Below are 20,786 nucleotides of genomic sequence, written 5' to 3'. Positions count from 1 at the left end.
GTCCGTCCTTCAACCTCTCCCACCAAATAACTTATAAACTTTCTGGCAAATTCTAGCTGAGTTTGGTAAAGGAGGAGATGTTTCAAAGATGCAAAGAGGCAGCTGAGCAGAGGAGTGAGGAGACTAAGTCCACTAGAGAAAAAGCTTCACGGTGAGCACCACCAGGGTGTTAAACACCAAAGCATCAACAGGAAATCAGATTTCTTAAGTTTCACCATCATGGAACATCATGATGTTTTTTGCATTGTGTGTTGCCTTGGGGTACCAGCGATATTTTCTCCATGGGTTTCTCCCAGGTGAGTCAACATCAAAGACAAAAGCAAAAGATAATTGTGCCTGAAGTCTTACTGAAATCGTGGTGGGAATTTTCATCCACCCGTTTTTACGTCAGTAAAAAGAAATCAGTCCAGTGACTCCAGAACTGACTTTTCAAGTGTGTACATTGAGTTAGCGAATTATTCCTCCCTCCGATTCCAAAAAAGGTCCCAAGCCCTGAAGAACTAGAAATCATTTCCAAAGAAAATCAAAACCTTTTCCAAAGGTTGGAAGTGGCTCATTTGTAGCGACTTTCCTTTGAGAAACCCGCTAATCCAAATCATTGCACCAACCCACAGAAACAAAAAGCATTTAAAATCTCAGGACTGATACGTAGTTTTTTCCAATTCTCTACTTTGCTGGAAAAAGGACTTGAATTCCATTTTCACCCAAAATATCATTTGTAAATTATTTTTCAGAACTGCTAGTGAACCCCAAATTCCCCTTCTGATCTTCCTGGCTACCCAGTAAGGAATCTGCACTGAAAAAGCACAGGAGTGGAGGTATCTTGGGTGGACACCATCTCCCTAAATTTCAGTTAAAAAATTCTATGTCTACACTCAACTCATTTCCTTGGCTTCCTGAGTCAAGGAAGGGAAATGCAAGGAAAGCCCACCTTGGATACCTGCTTTAGGTTGGGATGAATGAATGATGAAAAGACAAGCTGCGGTGTCCCTGTCCTTGTCACCCCTCTCGGTGTCAGAGTCAGTTTCTGCTCACTCCCATGACAAGAGCTGGGTGAAATTTCCTGGATTTGTACCTGACTGTCAGAAAACACAGTTTCACTTCAACCCTTCATGGCTTGACAAACTGAATCTGGACAATAGCTTCAGCTCAGAGCAAAAAAATGAAAGATGAATAATTCGTCTTGACTTTTTTCTCAGCCCAGCAGTTTGAGTTTCCACGTTCCTGGATCAAACTGCCCCCTTTGGGGGGCATTAAAATGAAAACAAGTAAAATGTTGTTGTTTAGATTCTTCTGCTTTTTTACATGTTCCTGGACCAAACTGACACATTTTTGTGGCATTATAATGAAAGTAAATGAAGTGTTGTTGCTTGTTACATTCTTTTGTTTTGCTGTTTTTTCAGCCAGGTGAATGAACTGTAAAATCAAACATTTCCAACACTCCCAATGACCACTATTCCAGAGACATCCGTAGTTGGGAGGTTGTCGCCATCCCCCAGACAACCATGAGCTGGAGGAGGCTGTTATCTCAGCCAACGATGCTACCTGAAACTGCAGGACCAAGACCCAAGATCCAACCTTCTTTTACGTAAAGTTGTCATCCCTCATCTCACAAAAAGAATTGATAAACAACCCACTGTTCAACCAGCCTCAGGCAGGATCCCTGTTGTCCTGTTTGACGAAGCTGTGGTGGACTTGCCTTTCTGCTTGTCTTGATGTGACAGAGGCTCCATCCAAAATCCAGCAGGGTCAGTAGGTGGCACACATCAGCTTCAGGTGGATTGGTGGGTCTGAAACCCTGCTGATGAGGGTGGAAATGTGAACGATGGAGCTTCACAGTATTGCGTGGTTGGAAACAAAGCTGTGCCCAAAGACCCTTGAGGATACCAGGCACCGAAACACCCCAACATAGTGACATCTGAGCTCATCCCTGCCCACAACAGCTCCGGGTGGGCACTGGGTGCTTCAGCCCAGGTAAAGCTTTTTGCAATACAGCAGGTAGCTCAGTGCACAAAATAGAGGGAGGTCAGATCTCACAAGATCTTACATACAAGCGATAAAGAGATATCAGGATGTGCTGTCAGCTGTCTCTTGTACTTCTCTTCTCCCCCACCCCCCTTGCCCTAAATGGCATCTGCTGTCTCTTACTCATTGCCAAAAGGCAGCCAGCTCTGTGGAGGAAGATGACCACTCTCTTAAAGAGATTTTAAGCAGAAACGGAACCTCAAATGGAAAGTAAGATTACAGCACCATAACCTAAATGATTGCAAAAGGGGAAATTGTTCAGACTAGAACCTGACTGGAGATAAACTCTCCCAAAGGTTAAGCGCACGCAATAAATATCTCCACCCCTGCTATTGGCCCAGACTGCTCTTAGCTGTGAATGGGGCAATCTAGAAAAATCCAGGACCCACATTTCTCCTCCCATTTGCAGACCAGTTTTACACACCGCAGCTCCAGGCGATGACTTTCAACTCACACTAGCCTGAATGAAAGCGATTTTGGCCATCATTTGTAGTGGGACGGTATTTTTTATAGCCTGCCGAGCTTTTGCGGGTAACGGTTCTTCTAAGGTAGACACCGTTCTAACATTAGCACTAAATGAGCAGTGTGGTTATACGACCAGCCTTTAATTGCTATAAGTGTAACAAACCAGTTCGATTTGTCATTCAGCTGTTGTCGACAGGAAACCACTAACAGCAGTCAACTGGCAGCGCCAAGAAGAATTCGGGTTTCTCTTTCTACGTGCTCTAAGGATTAAAACTTATCAAGACAAGCTTATGTTCTTAAGTACGCACCGTGCAAGGGATTTTTTAACTCTGGTGGACAACTAGGATTGAGTGGGATATGCTTTAATCCGAACACAGGACTCACCAGGTAAGTGCAAATGATTTTCCAGCATTTTTGCTTCATTCCTGCTGCCTGTTTATTGCCCGGCGCTCCCCTTAGACCCTTTAAAGATTTGGCCCGTCTAAGGACCTGTGGTAACTAAGCCCTTAAAGATTGGGAGTGGGATGCTCAAAGGGCCATACTGTTGCCGCGGATCGTGGCAGGGTGCATCTCTTACTTTCCTTCTGGTGGGATCTCAGTGCAGAAATCGGGGCATTCTCTGAGGTGGGACTGATGCTCTAAGTCAGACGCTGACCCAGCAGAATGTGTCTTGTCAAATAAAACTAGATGAAAGCCCTTTAAATAGCAAGAGTTGGATGAGTTTCTTCCAGCTGAATTCCTTGGACAGGAAAGAGAGGGGAGAAAGTGAAATCAGGGACCCAATTCTGAATTTAAGGGGAGAGGGAAGTTTGGATGCTCAGGCTCCAACACAGCAACCTTTGCTGGGTTGAACCCATGGGTGCTGCATACGGTGCAGAGAAGGGTTGAGGCTTTAATTCCCCTTCTGCCAAGAGGCACATCTGGGGCTGCAGATCTTTGCGTTCTTTTGCCCCACACATGGGTTAGATGGTCTCCTTGGAGGTAATATTTTGTTTTCACCAGCTCCTTCATTCAGGCTGATAAAACCAGTAGTAGGTTAATGCTGGTTGTAGGCAAAGCTTCTGGCAAGTTGGAGATCTCCAACGGAGTTATAGGAAGGATGGACTTACTGCTTCTCCCCCTGGTGAGTTCCCATCCCCACACATGCAGAGTCTACACCAAGTCCATAACTATAATTCTTGATTAAAATTTAGGTCAGACTCAAAATTCCACAGGACTCTAACTTGGAGCCTGGATATCTCAGAAGCTACCTTGTTTGCTGTGCCACTTCTGGGAGGGAAGAGCAGTTGCAGTGTTGTGAGGTATTTGCATCTCAAACCTCCCCAGGTGTTTTCTTGAGGCTTTGTGGCCAGTGATGCCTGGCAAGACAATGCTCTTCAAGGTGCTTCAGCCACCCAACTTGGGAAATGGGGACATTTCTTTCCTTTCTTGCAGGGCTGCTGTGATAGTTAATTGATTATGGATCTTTAAATGTTCAAAATCGGGACAAGGTGCGTACGCTGTCAGCAGCAAGGGTTCCTGCTGCACGCAGAGCACGCACACATGGTCCCTGCCCTGGTACGTGCTGGAGAAGAGAAGGCAGATGGAAATAAAGAAGAAAAAAGGACAGCTGCAGGGCAGCAAAGGCACCCTCATTAATATGCTCCATTAGTCATTCTGCCAAGGTTTAAGTCATTTTTATCAGAAGATTTGAGGGCTGCAGAGCTTATGATTTCTTGTCCACTTTTTGTTTGTCCTCCTAGACCTCCTGCAGCATTATCATTATACTGATGCAAAAAAATCTGTGAAAAAAAAAAAAAAACAAAAACAAACAAAACAAAACTTCTGGCCCATTCTTGTTTTGTTCTGCCAAAATAGGGCTCTCACTGCATCTTGAGGGTTACGGCTAAAAAAACAACAGCTGAATTTTCTGAGGGAGGAAAAGACTCTAGACATACTTAGGTTAAAATTTTGCAAAGGTGATATTGATTTTTCTTTATCTGCTTTTCTAATGACTTTCTGTCTTCTGCTTAATCAGCATGGGGTGCTCTGGCATGAGCGTACCCTGGGCTCTCAGCTGAGATGGTGCACTCCACAACCTCTGTTAAATAAGCCCATGATATCTCAGGCTGAGCATCCCACTTCTGCAAAATCTGGGCCGTGCGTCCATTTCAGACAAGGATATCAGCTCTTTTATTTCTGCTTTGTGACTCTCGACTTACCTTTCAGCCTGTAATTCTCTGTGTCACCTTTATGGGCACATCAAAATCCAAAAAACTCTTGAGGCTGTATTTAGGCACAGACGAGGCTTTTCTTCATCTCAGTGAGGTGCGGAAACAGGTCGCCATGGCTTTCACAGGGGTCACGGCACTGTGTTGAGCAGAGTAGGAGCGCTTGGGCACACTATTACTTCATCATTATTTGTCTTCCTTCCCTTCATTCTTTCCATTCTCTCTATGTTAAAAAGGGAGTTTCCTCGCTGCTCTTCCACGGTTGACGAGACTCTGGAGGCAACCAAGCGTTGACTCCATGTGGGTGAGCTCCCCTCTAGTCAACCGTTTCCTCCAGGCCCACAGCGTTCAATCGTGGGCAAAAATTTCACAAGTTACCCGGGGCTAAATCCTGCTGCAGCCCTCGGCAGCCCCGAAGTTTCCATTCGGGGCTTCATTTTACGTGGTGCAAGTCTACTTTCTTGTTAGGTCAGCACCACGTTGCAAGATTAGAAGTAGCTGAAGGGAAAAATAAAGATGCAATTCCCCCTCGGCAGAAGTGCTGGCAACAGATTACAGCCTCAGGGTCCTGCTACTTGTGGTGGAAGAGGTCTCTGCATTGCTGGACATGACAGTGAAGCTCAGAAGAAAGTACATCATCGGGTTAAACAGGATATACAGGGTCATGGTTATTGCTTAAAATAAATGCTAAGGTGCAACATACGCAATTCAAATGTAAGCCAGACCGCCAGTATTTCATGCTGGACAAGCCACTTGCTTCTCACAGGTCAGCCTGTTTTCTATATCAGTGTTAAATCCGTGTGAATTAGTTTCACTGGCCAGCCGAAATAAAACCCCCTCCAAAAAACAAAACTCAAACCACAGCAGCTCCTTGTGTTGAAATAAAAAATAGGTTTCTAATTATAATTTTTTCCAAGAAAATGTTGCAACCGAGAGGGAGAACAATGTTTCTGCGGTTTTACGGAGCAATTTGGCCTTTGCTAACGTTGATCGGTTTTAATTCAGAGAATGCTGTGGGCTTGCCTATTCAAACTTCCAAACTCAATTATAAATGCCTGAAGGAGAGGGACACAGTTGAGCAGAGGTGTGGAAAGGGTGATCAATAAGGAACTTCTGTGAGAAGGAATGTCACTTTGTTTGCTGGAGCAACTGCGAAGAAGGACGGAATGCACTTCATGTCCACCATGTGCAGGACAAACAGTTATAGGTCTTTCAGTGAAGGAAATAAGCGCTGATCATTAGAAAGTGGAATTGGAGGACTGAGATAGACTGATGGGGAGCAGTAGGAATTTCCATCATTGAAAGCTTTGAAATGCAAGTTAGGTAGTGTCTCAGATGCAATGTAAGTCCACCAGATTAATGACCTTGTAGGGGCCTTGTAGGGACCTTCATTTCTGCCATCCTGGAAAATACATGTGGCTTCTGAAGTGAAATGTGATTTTCAAAATCTCTCTCCTGCACTTCCCCCTCTTTACTTATTTACGTATTTATGAAATTATTCTCCAAATTTGACCGAATCTCACTGATCATTTCTGCTCCTCTGGAAACCGTGAAACGTGTTATTGGTCAAAAAGCAGCGTGTAGAACCCCTTGGGTCCTGCGTGTCAGGCATGTAGGACACAGAGCAGAAATAGAAAACTCACAGTTTACAAATGAATGTTTTGCTACCTAATGAGGGGAGAAGAGTGCAAAATTATTCTGTTGTCCTCGTCTGGTCTGCCTTACTGATGGTTGAATATGCAATACTTCTGGTGGATGAAGGCTGGTTGAAAAAACACTTTGTGCTCTCTGCTTAAGGGTACTCATGGCCAAGAGGCAAAAGAGGCGATTGGCCCAAGTCTACGATGTCTGAATTTACTACATTATGGTGTATCCTCATACACAGAAGGTCACTGCCTCCCCTATTCTCAGACCTCTGTGATTTTCTGGGTTATGGTGACTAGTGGTGAAGGACCATCAGGTCATATGAGGTGTCCTCATAAGAAGGTACCCCTCTTCTCTGTGAAACCCTAGGGTGAGAAAAAAAAACCTTGACAAAATGTCGTAGGCAGAGGAGCTGTGGGACTTCTTCCAGCCCAGCAAGTTGCCTGCCCAACACCCAATCTGTGATGGCATCAACGTTTATATGAATAGCTGCTGATGGTGAATGACTTGGAACCATGAAAATTTGGGGCAGAACATCTCAAAATATCGGTATGGGAGGATGATGTTTGAGAAGTGGGCTTTGAATAGAGATCACATTTGATCTATGGAAAAATCAAGGCATTGCCTGTGATACATGATGGAAGGAGAGAGAACTAAGGTCATACTAAGCAAATGGAGAAATTGATACAAAAGTTTAAAGTTTACTTTTGTCTCAAGTGTTTTTCCTGACTGTCTCTTACGTATTTGGTCTTTACCATTTTAGAAGCACAGGAAGAAGACCACAGCTGCCTGAGACATTAATATAGCAAACTTGCCTGGGAAATAATTCTTTTTCCAGTGAAAGATGCCAATATGCATGGCATTTCAGTGACACTCTTTTCAAGGGTGGCGATGTCCCATGGAATACGTTTTTTCCTTGAAATTTTGATGGAAAAGTGAGAAAAAGCGTTCTGTGTAGAAGTTGCTGGGTGGGCTGCCGATGAATAACAACTGTGCACAGAAGGGAATTGACACTATGGGACTCTACAAGAGAGGGCATAGCCAGGTGGGAAGAAATCCTGATTGTTTAAACCCGGTGCTTACACAGGCATCAACCTGTCCTGCTGATGCTAGTGAGAGGATGGACACTGGTAAAGCAAGAAACTTGAGGAAATAAGATTTCTTCTGGCTCTGATGCGATAGAATTAGAGCAGATCAAATATGAGGCAATCTGAGAGTGGATCAGCCCCATCACTTCTGTGCCATAAATAATTACTTCTGCAATAGACCTAGCTGCGAGGTTTGGTTTTGTTCTGCTGCGTTTCTGTCTCCTTCAAGCACCATAGGGGAGTTTGAATGTTCTTTTAATTCTGAAAGACGAGCTCATCTTCTAATTTTGAATAAGGGATTAAAAAACGATGTTGTGGTTTTTTTTTTTTTTTCTCTTTACTAACATCAAATGGAAAATAATCTTGAGGCAAGGTCTTAGCTGCCGCAGGTAGCCAAGAACAGGCATGGTGTGAGCAGTGTAGAGGAAGCCTGGCAGGGAGGACTGATGTGGGTAGAAGAGAAGAATCAGTACCATCACATCCAGCATGGGCAGGGTCTCTGGAGTAAGGACCACACGCTCCTGCAGCAAGGCTTTGTGATGGTTGAACCTGCCTCAGGGCAGAGGGCTGTGTTAGATGCTTCTCCAGTGGCTATTTTCTACAAGTGGTTGTACTGATTCTGGACAGTGGAAATTCACACTTCCATGAGGTCACCAGAATGGTGTCTGTTTTAGAATGTTTGCATTTCTCCTTATTAGTTCTCTTACTTATATGTGAGAGGAAGAAAAGGAAAAAAAAAAAAAGGTCCCCTTCTGCCTCCAAAAAGGCTTTACCTAAACAGGGCCAGAAAAAATCTCTTTGTCATGCCTATTAGTAGAACATTCTCCAGTTGCCATCAGCCAAAGCCACCGCTACATCTTCATCCCAGTCCCTTAAGACAGCCCTGCAATACCTATGGGATTCAGTAATAAATAACAATAGTGAAACAAGAGGGAGCCCATCACCACCCTGCGCTCGGGGTGGTCTGGTACCTGGGGCTACACGAGGCGCGTGTGTCTGTGTGTCATCCCAAACACGGTGATGTGTTTAGGATAGTAAATCAGGGGAAAGGGGACAGCCTATCTCTTGGAAAGCACAGATGCAACAGGCGGGCAGTGCAACCCGAATAATCAGGCTAGACTTTCCTAAACACAATCCAGGAGCTAACACGGGATGGGGACTACAAGGCAGTTGGGTGCAGCTACTTAATTCCGCAGGGTGGGAGAACGAGCCCCGATATCACCTATTTTACTAGTTGAGATGCTGCCTCAGAGAGCTCCGAAAGTCTAAGTACTCAAAATGGAGGCTGGTGGGGTGGTTATAATGCACCAGCATCTTCCAGGAGCAGCAGCACATTGCTTTAAATAAAATCTGTTAGTTGAATGGAAACAGAGAGGTTCAGATGGTAAATTAGGTTACTCATTCTTAACAGGGAAAAGAAAAACGTGGCCAAACCACGAAAACATCATCTGGAGGGAAGGAGGTGCCCAGTTTTCACAGCAGTGGTATAGGGAAGCATCCATGGGGGCCAGCTGGAAGAGGAGAGGTGCCTTCATCCCTCTTGGTGGTTTCAGATCAAAGGCAGACTCACCTCTGCAGTGGACACCTTAACGCAAAAAAAAAAAAAAAAAAAAATTGGTTTGGTGTGAACTGGATAAAATGGAGTGGGAGTGGGTGCCGCTGCAGAAGGAGGTTATGAAGTGGACATTAACGTAGGTGTCTGGCTGTGGGGTCAACCTGGTGGGCTGCGGGTCATCTGGAGGGAGGCTACCATATTTTCTGGTCCCTCCCCATGTCCTCTGGAGTGGTGGGTCCTAGAGGTCTTTCTTAGGGGCAAGCTTAAGAGCCCCTGGGCATTTATTGCATGGGCTGGACCTCTGCTCTCCAAGCACATCTTATACAGGACTGTAAAAGCCAGCCTTGGGGTGGCACACTCATGTAGAGACCTGAAAAGATACTGGAGAACATCGGGACTGACACATGAAAACAGGGTGGAAACAACTGCCAGGCAGACCCTACTGGGCTGGGTGAGATTATAGCCTGTGCTTTCAGGTTGAGGAAGCGTGGGCAGGTGGAACCCATCTGGAGTGACCCAGGAGCTGCGTATGAGAGACTTTCTCTCTTTTTAGTGCCCTTTTTCACATGCTTTCTCAGTGGTCTCCCTCCAGCTGCTTTCAAAGGACATCCCTGGGCTGTGGATTCATGATTTCTGAGGAATCGAATTGCAGGAGGGCACACTCTGCCTGGGCTTCTTGACTCCGGGTCTCGCCTCATGTCCATGAGATGCACAGGAAACAGAAGAGGCACAGAGGTGAAGGGACGTGCCCTAAGTGACACGCAGGGGCACAGCCAGGATATCTTAGATATGTAAAAAACTCCTCAGGATGCAATAGGCAGACCACACTGTATCTAATCCTATTTATTTTTACTTCTTGCTTCTGAGCCACTTGAACCGTGGCCGTCGCAGGAAGGGTCTTCGCAGCAGTCTGGCTGCAGCTGCTGGGTTTCCCCGCTGTCAGCATCGGGAACGTGTCTCAAATCAGAAGCAGATTTCTGTCTGGAGCCGCTGCACCATTGCCCTGTTTCCCAAGATGACTTGGCAGCCACTAGCTTATTTCTAAGCCTTTGCTGCACCTCATGGTAGCTCCTCCTTCCTACCTCAGCGGTGGGTGACAAGCAGCTTTCTAAAAAAGCAACTTCCCTTTTCATAGGAATAGGAAGTGAAGCTTGTTTAGCAAAGAGCGGTCAGGTACCTCAGATATGCTCTCCACCAAAGGACGAGCCCCTGCCCTAAAGCTCAAAGTGCTCCAGCTAACCCTGAAGCTGTCCTCTCCTTCCCCAGACCCAACCCAACCGTGTCCAGCTGTCTCCTGTCTCCCCTACCCTTAGCTGGAGGAGAATTGAAATGCAACCTGGAAAGGGAGAAGTTTGACGAATCTGCAAGGGCTTCCTCATTTCTGTATCTCCTTGGTATGCAAATGGCAGGCCTGACTCTGCCGCACACCTGGCCGAGGGGCGACGGGCTGGGAGTCTGTCCTGGTTGTCTTCAGAGTCCCCCTGTGCTTACCCTCTAGGGTAAGAGGCATGGCGTGACCCCCAGGCACTTGCAGACCCCTACCTTGCAGCCCTCCACGGGGGTTTATTCCTTTGTCAGGAGCACAGAGCGGTTTCAGAGCCAGGGATGATTTCCATGCCATGTGTCTCATGGGGAGGTTTACCAGGGAGGGCACTTCACAGCCCCGTGAGCAGTGCTGGGACATCAGGCACATGCATCCTGGAGCAGCACGATCCTGCTCACACAGCATCGTGTCCTCAGCCAGCCTCGTCTTGTCCTTGGGTCTTATGGCTGGTAAAGGTCCCCCGCCTTGACCTCAGCTTAGACATGCTCCACAAAGCCTTTCCTCCTGTAAACAACATCACCAGTGTGTGGGCGACCTCCAGGTTGTGCATCACACTCGGCGGATGTCAGCTTGTGTTTGTCCTTCTCAGCGAGAGCAGCTGAAGTACAAACCACATAAGGTCATTCCAGCCTCGAGGTCACCAGAGACCAAAAGTCCCTTCCCTCCTGCTGCCTCGTATCATGTAAAATTGACACCATGCAATTACCCACAAAGGTTTACACAGTGAGGTTGGTTTTTTTTTTGGGAGGGGGGTCATCTCTGCAACAGCTTAAACAAATACATTGAAAACCCCCTGGAGAAGCCAGCTCTTTATGCACCCTAGGGGAAGCCTCAGGAGTCTGTAGAAACGGATCTGGCTCCTTATACAACATTTAGCTCCTAGGACAGAGGCGTTTCAGTCTCCCTGTTGGGTATGCTGAGGCAGAATGAGAAAGTCACTTCCTCAGAGTCACCCACAAGTCCCTGTCCGGGTCTTCATTCGTTAGACCACGCTGCCTCCTCAGCGCTATGGTTGAGTAGGTTCATAGAGGGTTGGGGCTCACTGGAACAAGATTCATCTGAAAAGGTCTTTTTTTTTTTTTTCTTTTTTAATTGCGGAAAGGAAAGACCATTACAAAGCCAGTTTGTTCAGCTGTTTCCTAAAATTTGGTGGTTTGCATAGTGGAAACACAACCCATTCACAGTCACTGTAGCTGTTTTTTAATGACAGCTGTTAATAGCCTGTGGGTTTTGCTGGGTTTTGTGTCTGGATTCTCTTTGGGCTTCTCGCCTTCCTCACTGCTATTTTCATTGGCCAGGTTGTCTGGGAAGTGCAACTCCCACCCCCTCCCAGATGATCATTTTTATATTCAAAATAGAGCAAGGGATCCTTGGGGGGAAGAAAGGAGTCAGTTCTGACACAGAGACCTGATTAAAAAAAGAAAGTCCATTAAAAGCGTTTGCAAAATCAGGCTGCTCCTGCAATCTGGGGGTGTAACATTCAAAGCGGTCGGTCCCATGGACGGTGTGGATGTGGTGGGAGCCAGAGGTCTCTAACACAGAAATTCTGCAAAGGCCCTCAGCCCCATGGAGCATCTGTCATGGGTCGGACCAACGGTTCGTCCGTCCTCGGATCGTGTCTCCAGGAGCAGCTGCATAGGAAGCAGGCAAGTAGGGAACATCCCACCCCTGACCAGATTCCCCCGAGGGTGGGGAGAAGCCCAGCAGGTTTTTCGATATCATCTTCCTCTCATCCATCCCTCCTTCACCTGATGCTCCCCTGCCTGGTTTCCCTTCCCCAAGATCTGTGGGGTAGAGAGGTGATGGGGACACGACCCAGTGACTGCTAAGATCCAGTCCCGAGGGATGGTTTGCAGTGGTGCTGTTCCTTTGATTTACTGCAAAAGTAGAGGAGGACAAGTAAACTCCAGGGCTTGGTGAGGAAGAGAGTGTTTGTGTGGGGAAAGATGTCTGGAGCTGGACTCAGCTGTGATGAGCAGGGGAAGGGCTCTGCATCCAGTAGCTATTTCTGACGTGGCTTTCCAAGTGGTTGGAGGTGTTCAGGTGGGAGACTGGAGATGGACGGAGGGGCCTACAGGAGAGCTGGGGAAGGACTTTTTACAAGGGCATGTAGTGACAGGACGAGGGTTTTAAACTGGAAGAGGGCAGGTTTAGATTAAACATTAGGAAGAAGTTTTTCACTCTGAGCCCAGAGAGGTGGTTGAGGCCCCATCCCTGGAGGTGTTTAAGGCCAGGTTGGACGGGGCTTGAAGCAACCTGGTCTGGTGGGAGGTGTCCTTGCCCGTGGCAGGGAGGTTGGGACTTGATGATCTTCAAGGTCCCTTCCAACCCAAACCATTCTATGATTCTATGATATCTTTCCCTACAGCCCTTTACCTCATCTGAGGATGGTGCGAGGGAACATTATTCCCTCTGAGACCCAACCCAAGGAGGGGGTCTCTGACAGGATCAAATGTCTGAGCACCAGCCTGCCCCCAGCTTCATTGCTCCTATTGGGACATGGCCAACTGTTCCTGCAATATGTTGTCCTTATGTAGGAAAAGGCAGCCTCTGGGATGTAGGGCCTCTGGGAAGGGCCTTTCCCAGGGCAGAAATGTGGGTGGCCACATGTAAAGGTGTGGAGGAACACACTGTCCATCTCCTCATGTCCCCAGGGCTGCGCTGGCCAGGACCTCCCCACATCCCTACAGACCACCCTCATGTGCCCACAAAGCCCTGTAAAATAGAGCATCATGGATGCTGGCCAAGCAAGCATGGACTGTGCCCAATTCCACAGGACCTCAGTTAGGGGTGGCCTCCTGAGAAGATTTCTCCCTGCTGCGCTCCAACTTGCCCATAGCCCATCCAAAAGTCTGGCCCACACCCGCGTTGGGCAGCAGATAGGTTTGAGTTGAAATTCCAGCCACTGCAGAAATCACCGTTGAGCAATGCAGTTCCGTGATAAAACCTCTCACACCTGAAGAACCCCAGAGATGCTCCAGGTACCCAAAGAGATATGCCTGCTTCTCCTAGCCCCATCATCCTCCCTCCCCCCTCCAGTGCATCCCACCTCCCTGTGCTGCAGGACCTCAGGTCCGGCAGGGCCATCCCCAGCAGATGATGCAACCTGGTTGATGCAACGCTTGGGGTGAGCTCATGAGGAAAGCATGTTGAAGGGAGGTGGGATAAGCCTGCCCTCCTGCTCTCCCCCCATCCCCCGGGACCCTGAGCCCTGGCTCTGCTCCCTGGCCCCCAGCCTCTCGCAGCTCGGCTGAGCATCTGCCAGGTTCCAGCAGGGCGCAACACTCAATGTAAGCAGCCATTTTTCCTCCCGACAGATGTTTTGATTAGCGAATGACCACTCTGGCAGCAGGCGGCTGTTTTCTACTTCTGGAGAGAGCAAGAAGCTTTTATTATCTTTCTTATTTTTTTCCTTTCTTTCTCCCTGTCAAGAAACTTTTTGCATCTGCTTAAACTCAGGGTCCTGGAAATCCATGAGCTCCCACACCCCAGCCTCACACACAGTCTTCTCCCATGGGGTGTCCCGGCTCTTCAGAAAGGCCTGAAACAGCCGGATTTTTCTGTTTGGTTCATTTGTTTGGGCCAGGTTCATCCGCAAAGCATGGCATTTCTGCGATGCGTACCCCTCGCTGAGGGGTAAATCATGGGAGCACAGAGCTGCTGGATTTGTCCTCTGGCTGCCCTGGGCTGGCAGGGGACTGACATTGCTAAGACCAGTTTGGCCACACTGGCTTGTGCTCGAGACTGGGAGCTGTGGCAGCACAGCACCAAAGTTGGCACCTCTCCAGCATTAGCTGGAGAGCCTGGTTGCTCCTGGGGGTTGTCCTTCTTGCTCCCTCAAAGGCCTTTTTCATGGGTCAGAGTGTTTGAAAGAGGTCTTCACGCAAGCACAAATGCAACCTGGCATCTTTATCCAACAAGGACCATGACTGGATGGGATCTGAACATTGACAGCGGGCTATTCCCAGTTCTCCAGCAAGGACGCAACATGCAAGCCAAACACCCTCTTCACTCCCCAGCAAAAACCATGATGACTCTTGTTCCGGGCTCTTCAGCTCTTCACAAGGACTTTCTGCATTTCTCCTCACACAGCCTGGGCCTACTGAGCAGCAGCTTTTTGGCTATGAAAGTCCCCCTAATGTTAGCTGGAGACCCAGCGCTGGGTGCGTCATCACAGGAGGTCTTGCTGCCCTCCCACGTGCAATGAGTCTTCAGAAAGACTCTGGCCACTCTGTCCTAGTGGACGGTGGCCGTAGCCTCCACCTTCTGCCTCTGAGAAAGACCTGCTGCATGGTCAGTGCTGTTTATAGCACAGCACACTTGTTTACAGTAGTCTTCTAACCACCTCCAAGCAACAGTCACTCAGAATTAACAACAACAACAACAAAAAAGATAAAAAGAGCTTGACCAAAACCCAGCAAAAGTAGAAAACAGTCACAGTAGAAAACACTTCAGCAGCAAATCTTAATTCCTATTTAAATAGCTGATGTCACCAAGAGCTTCAGTAATTCTCCAGTTTTGTGTCTTTTAAAACAATCCAAGGGTGCCAGGGCAGGAAATATATTGAAGAGCTATTTTATTGAAGAAAAATAGAATTTAATGCATCTGGGATGTTCCTGGAACCGGGGGATTTTATTTTTTTTCTACTGAACTTTTTCACTACTTGATGATGCAAAAATGCAAATCTGGAATACTTAAATTATTGTATCCAAAGTGAGTTGATTTCAGCAATTCAGCATTTAAAACGCTTCATAATTGGCTATGTCTGCATTTTCAAAGTAGTTTCTTTAGAGTTTTTATTGCCATTTCCTTTTAAAATGTGTTTTCTTAAAAAAGATACTCTGAAGTTTTAAAATGAAATTAAATAGCTAATCTCGGTGAACAGTGACAACACTTTGTTGGGCCGGTCCTAGAATCTGAATGGAAAGGGGGTTTTGTGATTTCACTGGGCTTGGGGGTTTTTTTTGGAGCTGCCCTCACAGTGAAACACTATTGGCTTGCTTGGGTCTTAAATTATTTTTCCATGGCACAGTTTCATGGGGGTGAGGCAAATGATGGGCCGAGACTTCTGCTTTTCTGCTAGATTCTGTCTTGCTCTTCCCCCGCACCCACCCATACAATCCCAAGGACTTTTGTCTGTGTCATCCACATCCCTGTTGCAGAAGACATTTCTGTATTCACATCAGAAACGAGTTTTGAGCTCTCTTCCTCTGGTAGCGGAAAGCAGCCAACAGCAGTAGATGGTGTGCCCATGGTGCAGCGCTGCTTGCCGTAAAGATGATACGAGTAAATGCTTGCAGCGCTTGGCTTAGCCCAGGTACCTCCATCCTACCCTCTGATGTGCTGCAACAAAAGGAGTAAGTGCATCCAGTAGGTCGAATTCAACACTGTCCTGTTTGCTTTAGTCCACGCTGGGGGCTCAAAACACGTTGAGCATAGGGGCAAGGCAGGTCTCCATACCCTGTGGTCAACAAAGACTTGCATCTACCTCTACTGGTCCCCCTTGAGTTCCAGGTTCGGCTTGATGGGTTGCTCCTGTAGGGTATGCTCGCCAACTCTCTTTGAAGATGGGCGAGTGATAGGACATTTAGTCACATCCTCTCCTCTCCACCACGAAGATGTCATCCAAATTCCAGCAGAAGCATTGCTGGAGCAGGGCCTTGGGGTGGAATCTTCAGGAGACCTTCCCTTGGCCCATTGCCGCAGGAACACCTGTACTTGCATCCAGCTCTCGCTAGCCAAAATCTCACCTCGACTGCCTCTCTGTAGGTTACTGAAATTATCTTCTGTCATCCTGCAACATGGAGCACTCAGCATGTTTTAGAGGGCCTATACAAGCATCCAGTGTTCCTGTGACTTGCACTTCTGTTCCACGGGCGTTCAGAGTTGGATGCTACACAGAGCTCATCATCCTGGTGCCTATCGACTTCTTCAGCCAAGTCTTGCTTGACTCTCCCAGGCAGACCTCTGCATCAAATAGTTCTACTCAAAACTTATCAGCAGCTAAGTTGGATTATTTTTCGCTAAAACTTTTCAAGCATATGGAAAAATTTTACGTTGCCTTAGAATTTTTTTGTTCCGTTTTGATTTCTGGTTGCTTTAAAAAGAACTTGGTTTATAAATCTTTTTTTTTTTGAACTTGAGTAAAGTTGAGGAAATGAGTTTCCCCACTCTCAGTTATTAAAAATAAACAAATATTTTTAGATGTGAAAAAATGTAAATTCACAAAAGGAAATTTTCATGCTTTTCTGAGTTACTGTTTTCCCCCAAACAGTCTTTTCCACTGGAAAAAAAAACAACACAGCAACCAAACCCAACTAAACCCAACCAAACCCAAATGAACATAACAAACAACAAAAAAAATGGCTGGGAGAACAATTAGTTACTTTTCTCAAAATACTTTTGTGAAGATAATTTTAAAAAACATTAATCAGAAGCAGAAACAGTGCGGAAAAACGTACATTCAACTCAGCCACCTTTTTTTTTGGAATTTTTTTTTTTTTTTAAATGAAAACTCCACCAGCTGTGGGCTGGAAGCCCACCAGCAGCTCTCTGCTTCTGATGACATTTGTCTGCAGTGCTATTTTGGGATCTTGTAGAGAACCTGCCAGGAAGAAGGCTGGTCGTGTCGGCTGCCGAAGGCTGCAGAGACGACCTGTAGGGTGCAAAGGATGGATATCGTAAAGACTGGGAGCACCCAGAGCTGTGCAAACGTCTTTTGTGCGTGGGTGAGAAAGAGTGACCTTTGTGGGAGAATTTTTGCCGGTTCCATTTCCCACCGGTGCTGGGACACATGGTTCACTTCTCTGTGTTGCTTTGCACGGGTGTGTCTTCAGTTTGTGTAAGCGTGCAGAGAGGTGTTTCCATTCTCAGCATTGTGCAGAAAGGGTTGTAATGTCCCCGTGGACACAGGAACACTGTGGGGAGCTGCACAGGTTCAAGCATGGTCCCCACTCCTCTAAAATCCTGTCAGAGGAGTTGGGATGGCCACAACGTCCTGATGGGACTTGCTGAGGTTGACCTTTTGCCTTACCTTTTCCCACTCTTCCCCACCTGTGCCCTCACTGAGAGCAACTCAAAACCCCAAAATGTGCATCCACCATCCTGCAGATGTTCCATCAGTCCTCTCATAAGATCATCCTGGTGACGTGACTGGTGGTTGAAGCATACTGCTGACTCGCGCTGTATCTTACGTTCCCTCTGTAGAAAAGACAGCAATGGTTATGTCTGTATCTCCCATTCCAGGGCAGACTGTACCAAAGACCTCAAGATGATCCAGTGAGACAGTAATAAGGACCATAGATAGATGTCATAGGTAGACTCTGTGTCTTTCTAGGTTGGCAGTGAGTGATACCTAAAATTTTTAATTATCCAGCCGTGACTTAAAATGATACCTTGCAGTTCCCTGGGTGAAAAGGGACCCCCAGCTACTGTCACTTACTATCCTGGCAAATAACACTATTCAGAATCAGAAGTTCCAGCACCAAGCTATCTTCCAGCAATTTGCAAGTGGAAGAGCAGGAACAGCTCACTCAGTAAATCACGTGCCATTGCATGACAACCGGGTCTTCTAAGCAAAGCAAACCCTGGTTGCAACCTGGAAGGGAGGCTGCCAAATGAAAACGAACTTGCTGCAGGAAACGCTGTGGCTGATTCAGTGGGCGAAACTCCCCCTCCAACCGTGTTGTCAGTGCCCAGAGCGGTGCTGAGACCCGGCTGCAGATGGATGGGTCATCTGTAAACTCAGGTCGGAAAAGAGCTGAGAGAAGTTTGGATGTGGAAAAGCTTTTGAACGGGGGGAAAAAATGTGTATTGGGCTACCCTGAAATATTTCACCAATGTATTTCATTTTGCTCACTTTATCAGTAACAATAAAAATGAGGCAGAGGGAGAAGATATTTAAAAAAAAATAACTTCTTAAAATATTGGGATGGCTCTGTTAGAAACCTAATTTCAGAGTCCCAGTTTTTGAAATATTAGATATGTGCTAGAAAGGAAAAAAAAAAGCTGCTTTTACTGGAATGTTTTTTTGCTGCAAGGCTGGTTTGTTGGAAGCTTTTTAGAACACAACTATTGGAGTCTGACCATCATGACACAGCACCAGACTGACATTTGGGGAAACTGACCAACCGCATTGGTCCCTCATCCTCCAGTCCCTGATTCTCCATGTTCATTGCAGACCTTGAGGTATTTTGGCAAGAACAGGAGCCAACGTGTCTTTGCTTAGCTACAAGCATTTGGGATTTGGGGTGCTTTTTTTTTGGAACACTTAGCCCACACCTTTCAATCCTTTTGGTTCAAAGCAGGAGCTGGCACAGACTTCGGCACTGGACGGTGTAAATGTTACGATTTAGGTTGGAAGGGACATTAAAGCTCACCTAGTTCAAACCCCCCTGCCAGCCCCACCTGCCAGCCCCACCTCCCACCAGCCCAGGTTGCTCCAAGCCCTGTCCAACCTGGCCTTGAACACCTCCAGGGATGGGGCAGCCACAGCTTCTTGGGGCAACCTGTGCCAGGGGCTCACCACCATCACAGTGAAAAATTTCTTCCTAATATTTAATCTAAATCTCCCGTCTTCCAGTTTGAAGCCATTCCCCCTCATCCCGTCACTACATGTCCTTGTAAAAAGTCCTTCCCCAGCTCTCCTGTAGGCCCTTTAGGTACTGGAAGGCTGTTACAAGGTCAACATCAAAAGGTGCATTGCATGTGGACAACTGAGTCAAAACTTAGGCCCACATATTACAGGCAGGAAGGATGCAAGCTACATCACATTCGACTCCCTAAGCGTCTTGCAGTCGTCCAAAGGTCCCATGCCTTCATGGACAAGCTGAGTGACTGTCTCTGCTGCTTAAGCACGAGGAAGGGTGGGACTGGTACCATGCAGAGAGCTACCATGTCTGTGTGCTGCTCTTGCTGCATGGCAGGGACATGACCTACAGAAGGTACTGAGAAGCATGAGGTCTTGGTCTGGGGACTGTATGACACTCTTGAAGTCTTGGTACATTGGAACAGCTCAGCACAGGGATATTCCCCAGGATCTACGGCACCACCTCTTCGACCCTCCGGCAGTGCATGCATGCGGCATCACCCAGCTCTAGAGCAGGTCTGCTCAGTGCTTGCTGGGGATCTCTGCATTGGACAGGGGACATATCCAAAGCAGTCATTGATGCTCACTTTTTTCTGGTGACTTATAGTGTCTGTCTGAGCCTCATCTGCAAAATGTGAAACGCCAGAGTTGTGTGGGAACAGAAACTATGGGGTTCACAAGGTCCAAGGTAGTAGGAGGACTGTAGACAGAATGACTTTAGACTCTTCTCTACACTATCCTGTTGCCCTGCATTCTTATCTTCTCCAACTTGTTCTTCATGAGTGAGAAGACTGTTTTGTCCCTCAGCGCCTGCCCCTTTTCCCAAGAGCAGTCTCATTAAAAAGTAATTTCTGGTCTTTCTTCCAGGATGGGGTTGCTCTGGAGCAAAAATCAGCTGACGTCCAATGAGAAACACGCTTCTGGAAGCAACCCAAAACCCAAAAGTAAACCTCCTCCCGCCCCACCAAAGGTAAGCCTGTGGTTTTGTGTCCTTTTGGGGTCCTCCACAGCTCAGTTAGTGTCTGGAGTGATGCAGGCAATACTTGTGCGTGCCAGCAGGAACTTGAGAGCTTCTGTTTCCTAAAATTGGGTCACCAATTGGGTAATGTTGTTCCAAGGCAGAAAACAAACGTTTACACCTGGCTTCCCTCCACGAGATTCTTAATACGGAGTGAACTGTTCAATCAACCCTTTCTTGCTCTAGGTTTTTTCTCTGTCAAAAAGGATGCCATTTTCTCTTTGGGGATATGTGTGGCCATGAATTCCCTGAGCGGGCTATGGATGGTAGTGCTCCGAAAAGCTATGTCATGTTGAGCCTGGCACAATTATTTGCATGGGCTGGACTGGAGAGCAGTGCAGGAGACAGGGAGAGAAGGTGCAGAGGCCACTGCCCTGTGTTGTCCTGCATTGCTTGGACACAAGTCCTCTGAGACCATCCCCACACCTCTTAGACAGGGCTGCTGCCCTCAGCACTCTGCAACCCAAGCTGATGTTGCTGACTTGCAAACGGCACGAAGATGGGTCAGATTCAGGCTAAGATTTAAAGCTGCAAACCGCAGCGGAAACTTTATCATCAGGGAGGACAACAGGTTCACTAAAGAAGGCCTACAGCTAACCTGTGTTGGGGTGGGCTGAGAATCAGGAACACAGAGCATCTGCTGCTCCCTTTGAATTCGTACGGCCTCTCGTTACGTGGACACACATCAGTAAGACGCTGGGATCGGATTTAGGAGACCTCAAATGACAGACCCCTTGCTTAAACCTGGGAAATCACTTTATCTATCTGCCTGTGGCTGTACAGAGGACATGAAGTTGTTTTCTCTTTTCTTGCCCTTGTCAGTACTGCATCCAGCAGCTAGAACAAGAGAAACTCTAGGTGCAATGGTCA

At 47.1% G+C, this 20,786-nt stretch overlaps 1 protein-coding gene across 1 annotated transcript in view; it reads left to right on the top strand.

The window, feature by feature from the left end:
- Positions 1 to 11,877: 11,877 nt before the first annotated feature.
- The window catches only part of BLK (BLK proto-oncogene, Src family tyrosine kinase), a gene marked incomplete at both ends in the record, with an annotated part of 36,422 nt that continues 27,513 nt past the window's right edge, over positions 11,878 to 20,786 (top strand). Inside the window, 2 exons of the mRNA XM_082480894.1 lie at positions 11,878 to 11,957; positions 19,766 to 19,868. Coding sequence (XP_082337020.1) covers positions 11,878 to 11,957; positions 19,766 to 19,868 — 183 coding nt within the window. The remainder of the gene's footprint in view (positions 11,958 to 19,765; positions 19,869 to 20,786) is intronic.

This window comes from Vanellus vanellus, assembly GCF_965231255.1.
Source record: "Vanellus vanellus genome assembly, chromosome: 3".
NCBI classification, from domain to species: Eukaryota; Metazoa; Chordata; class Aves; order Charadriiformes; family Charadriidae; genus Vanellus; species Vanellus vanellus.
This window is presented reverse-complemented; position numbering and strand designations above follow the sequence as displayed.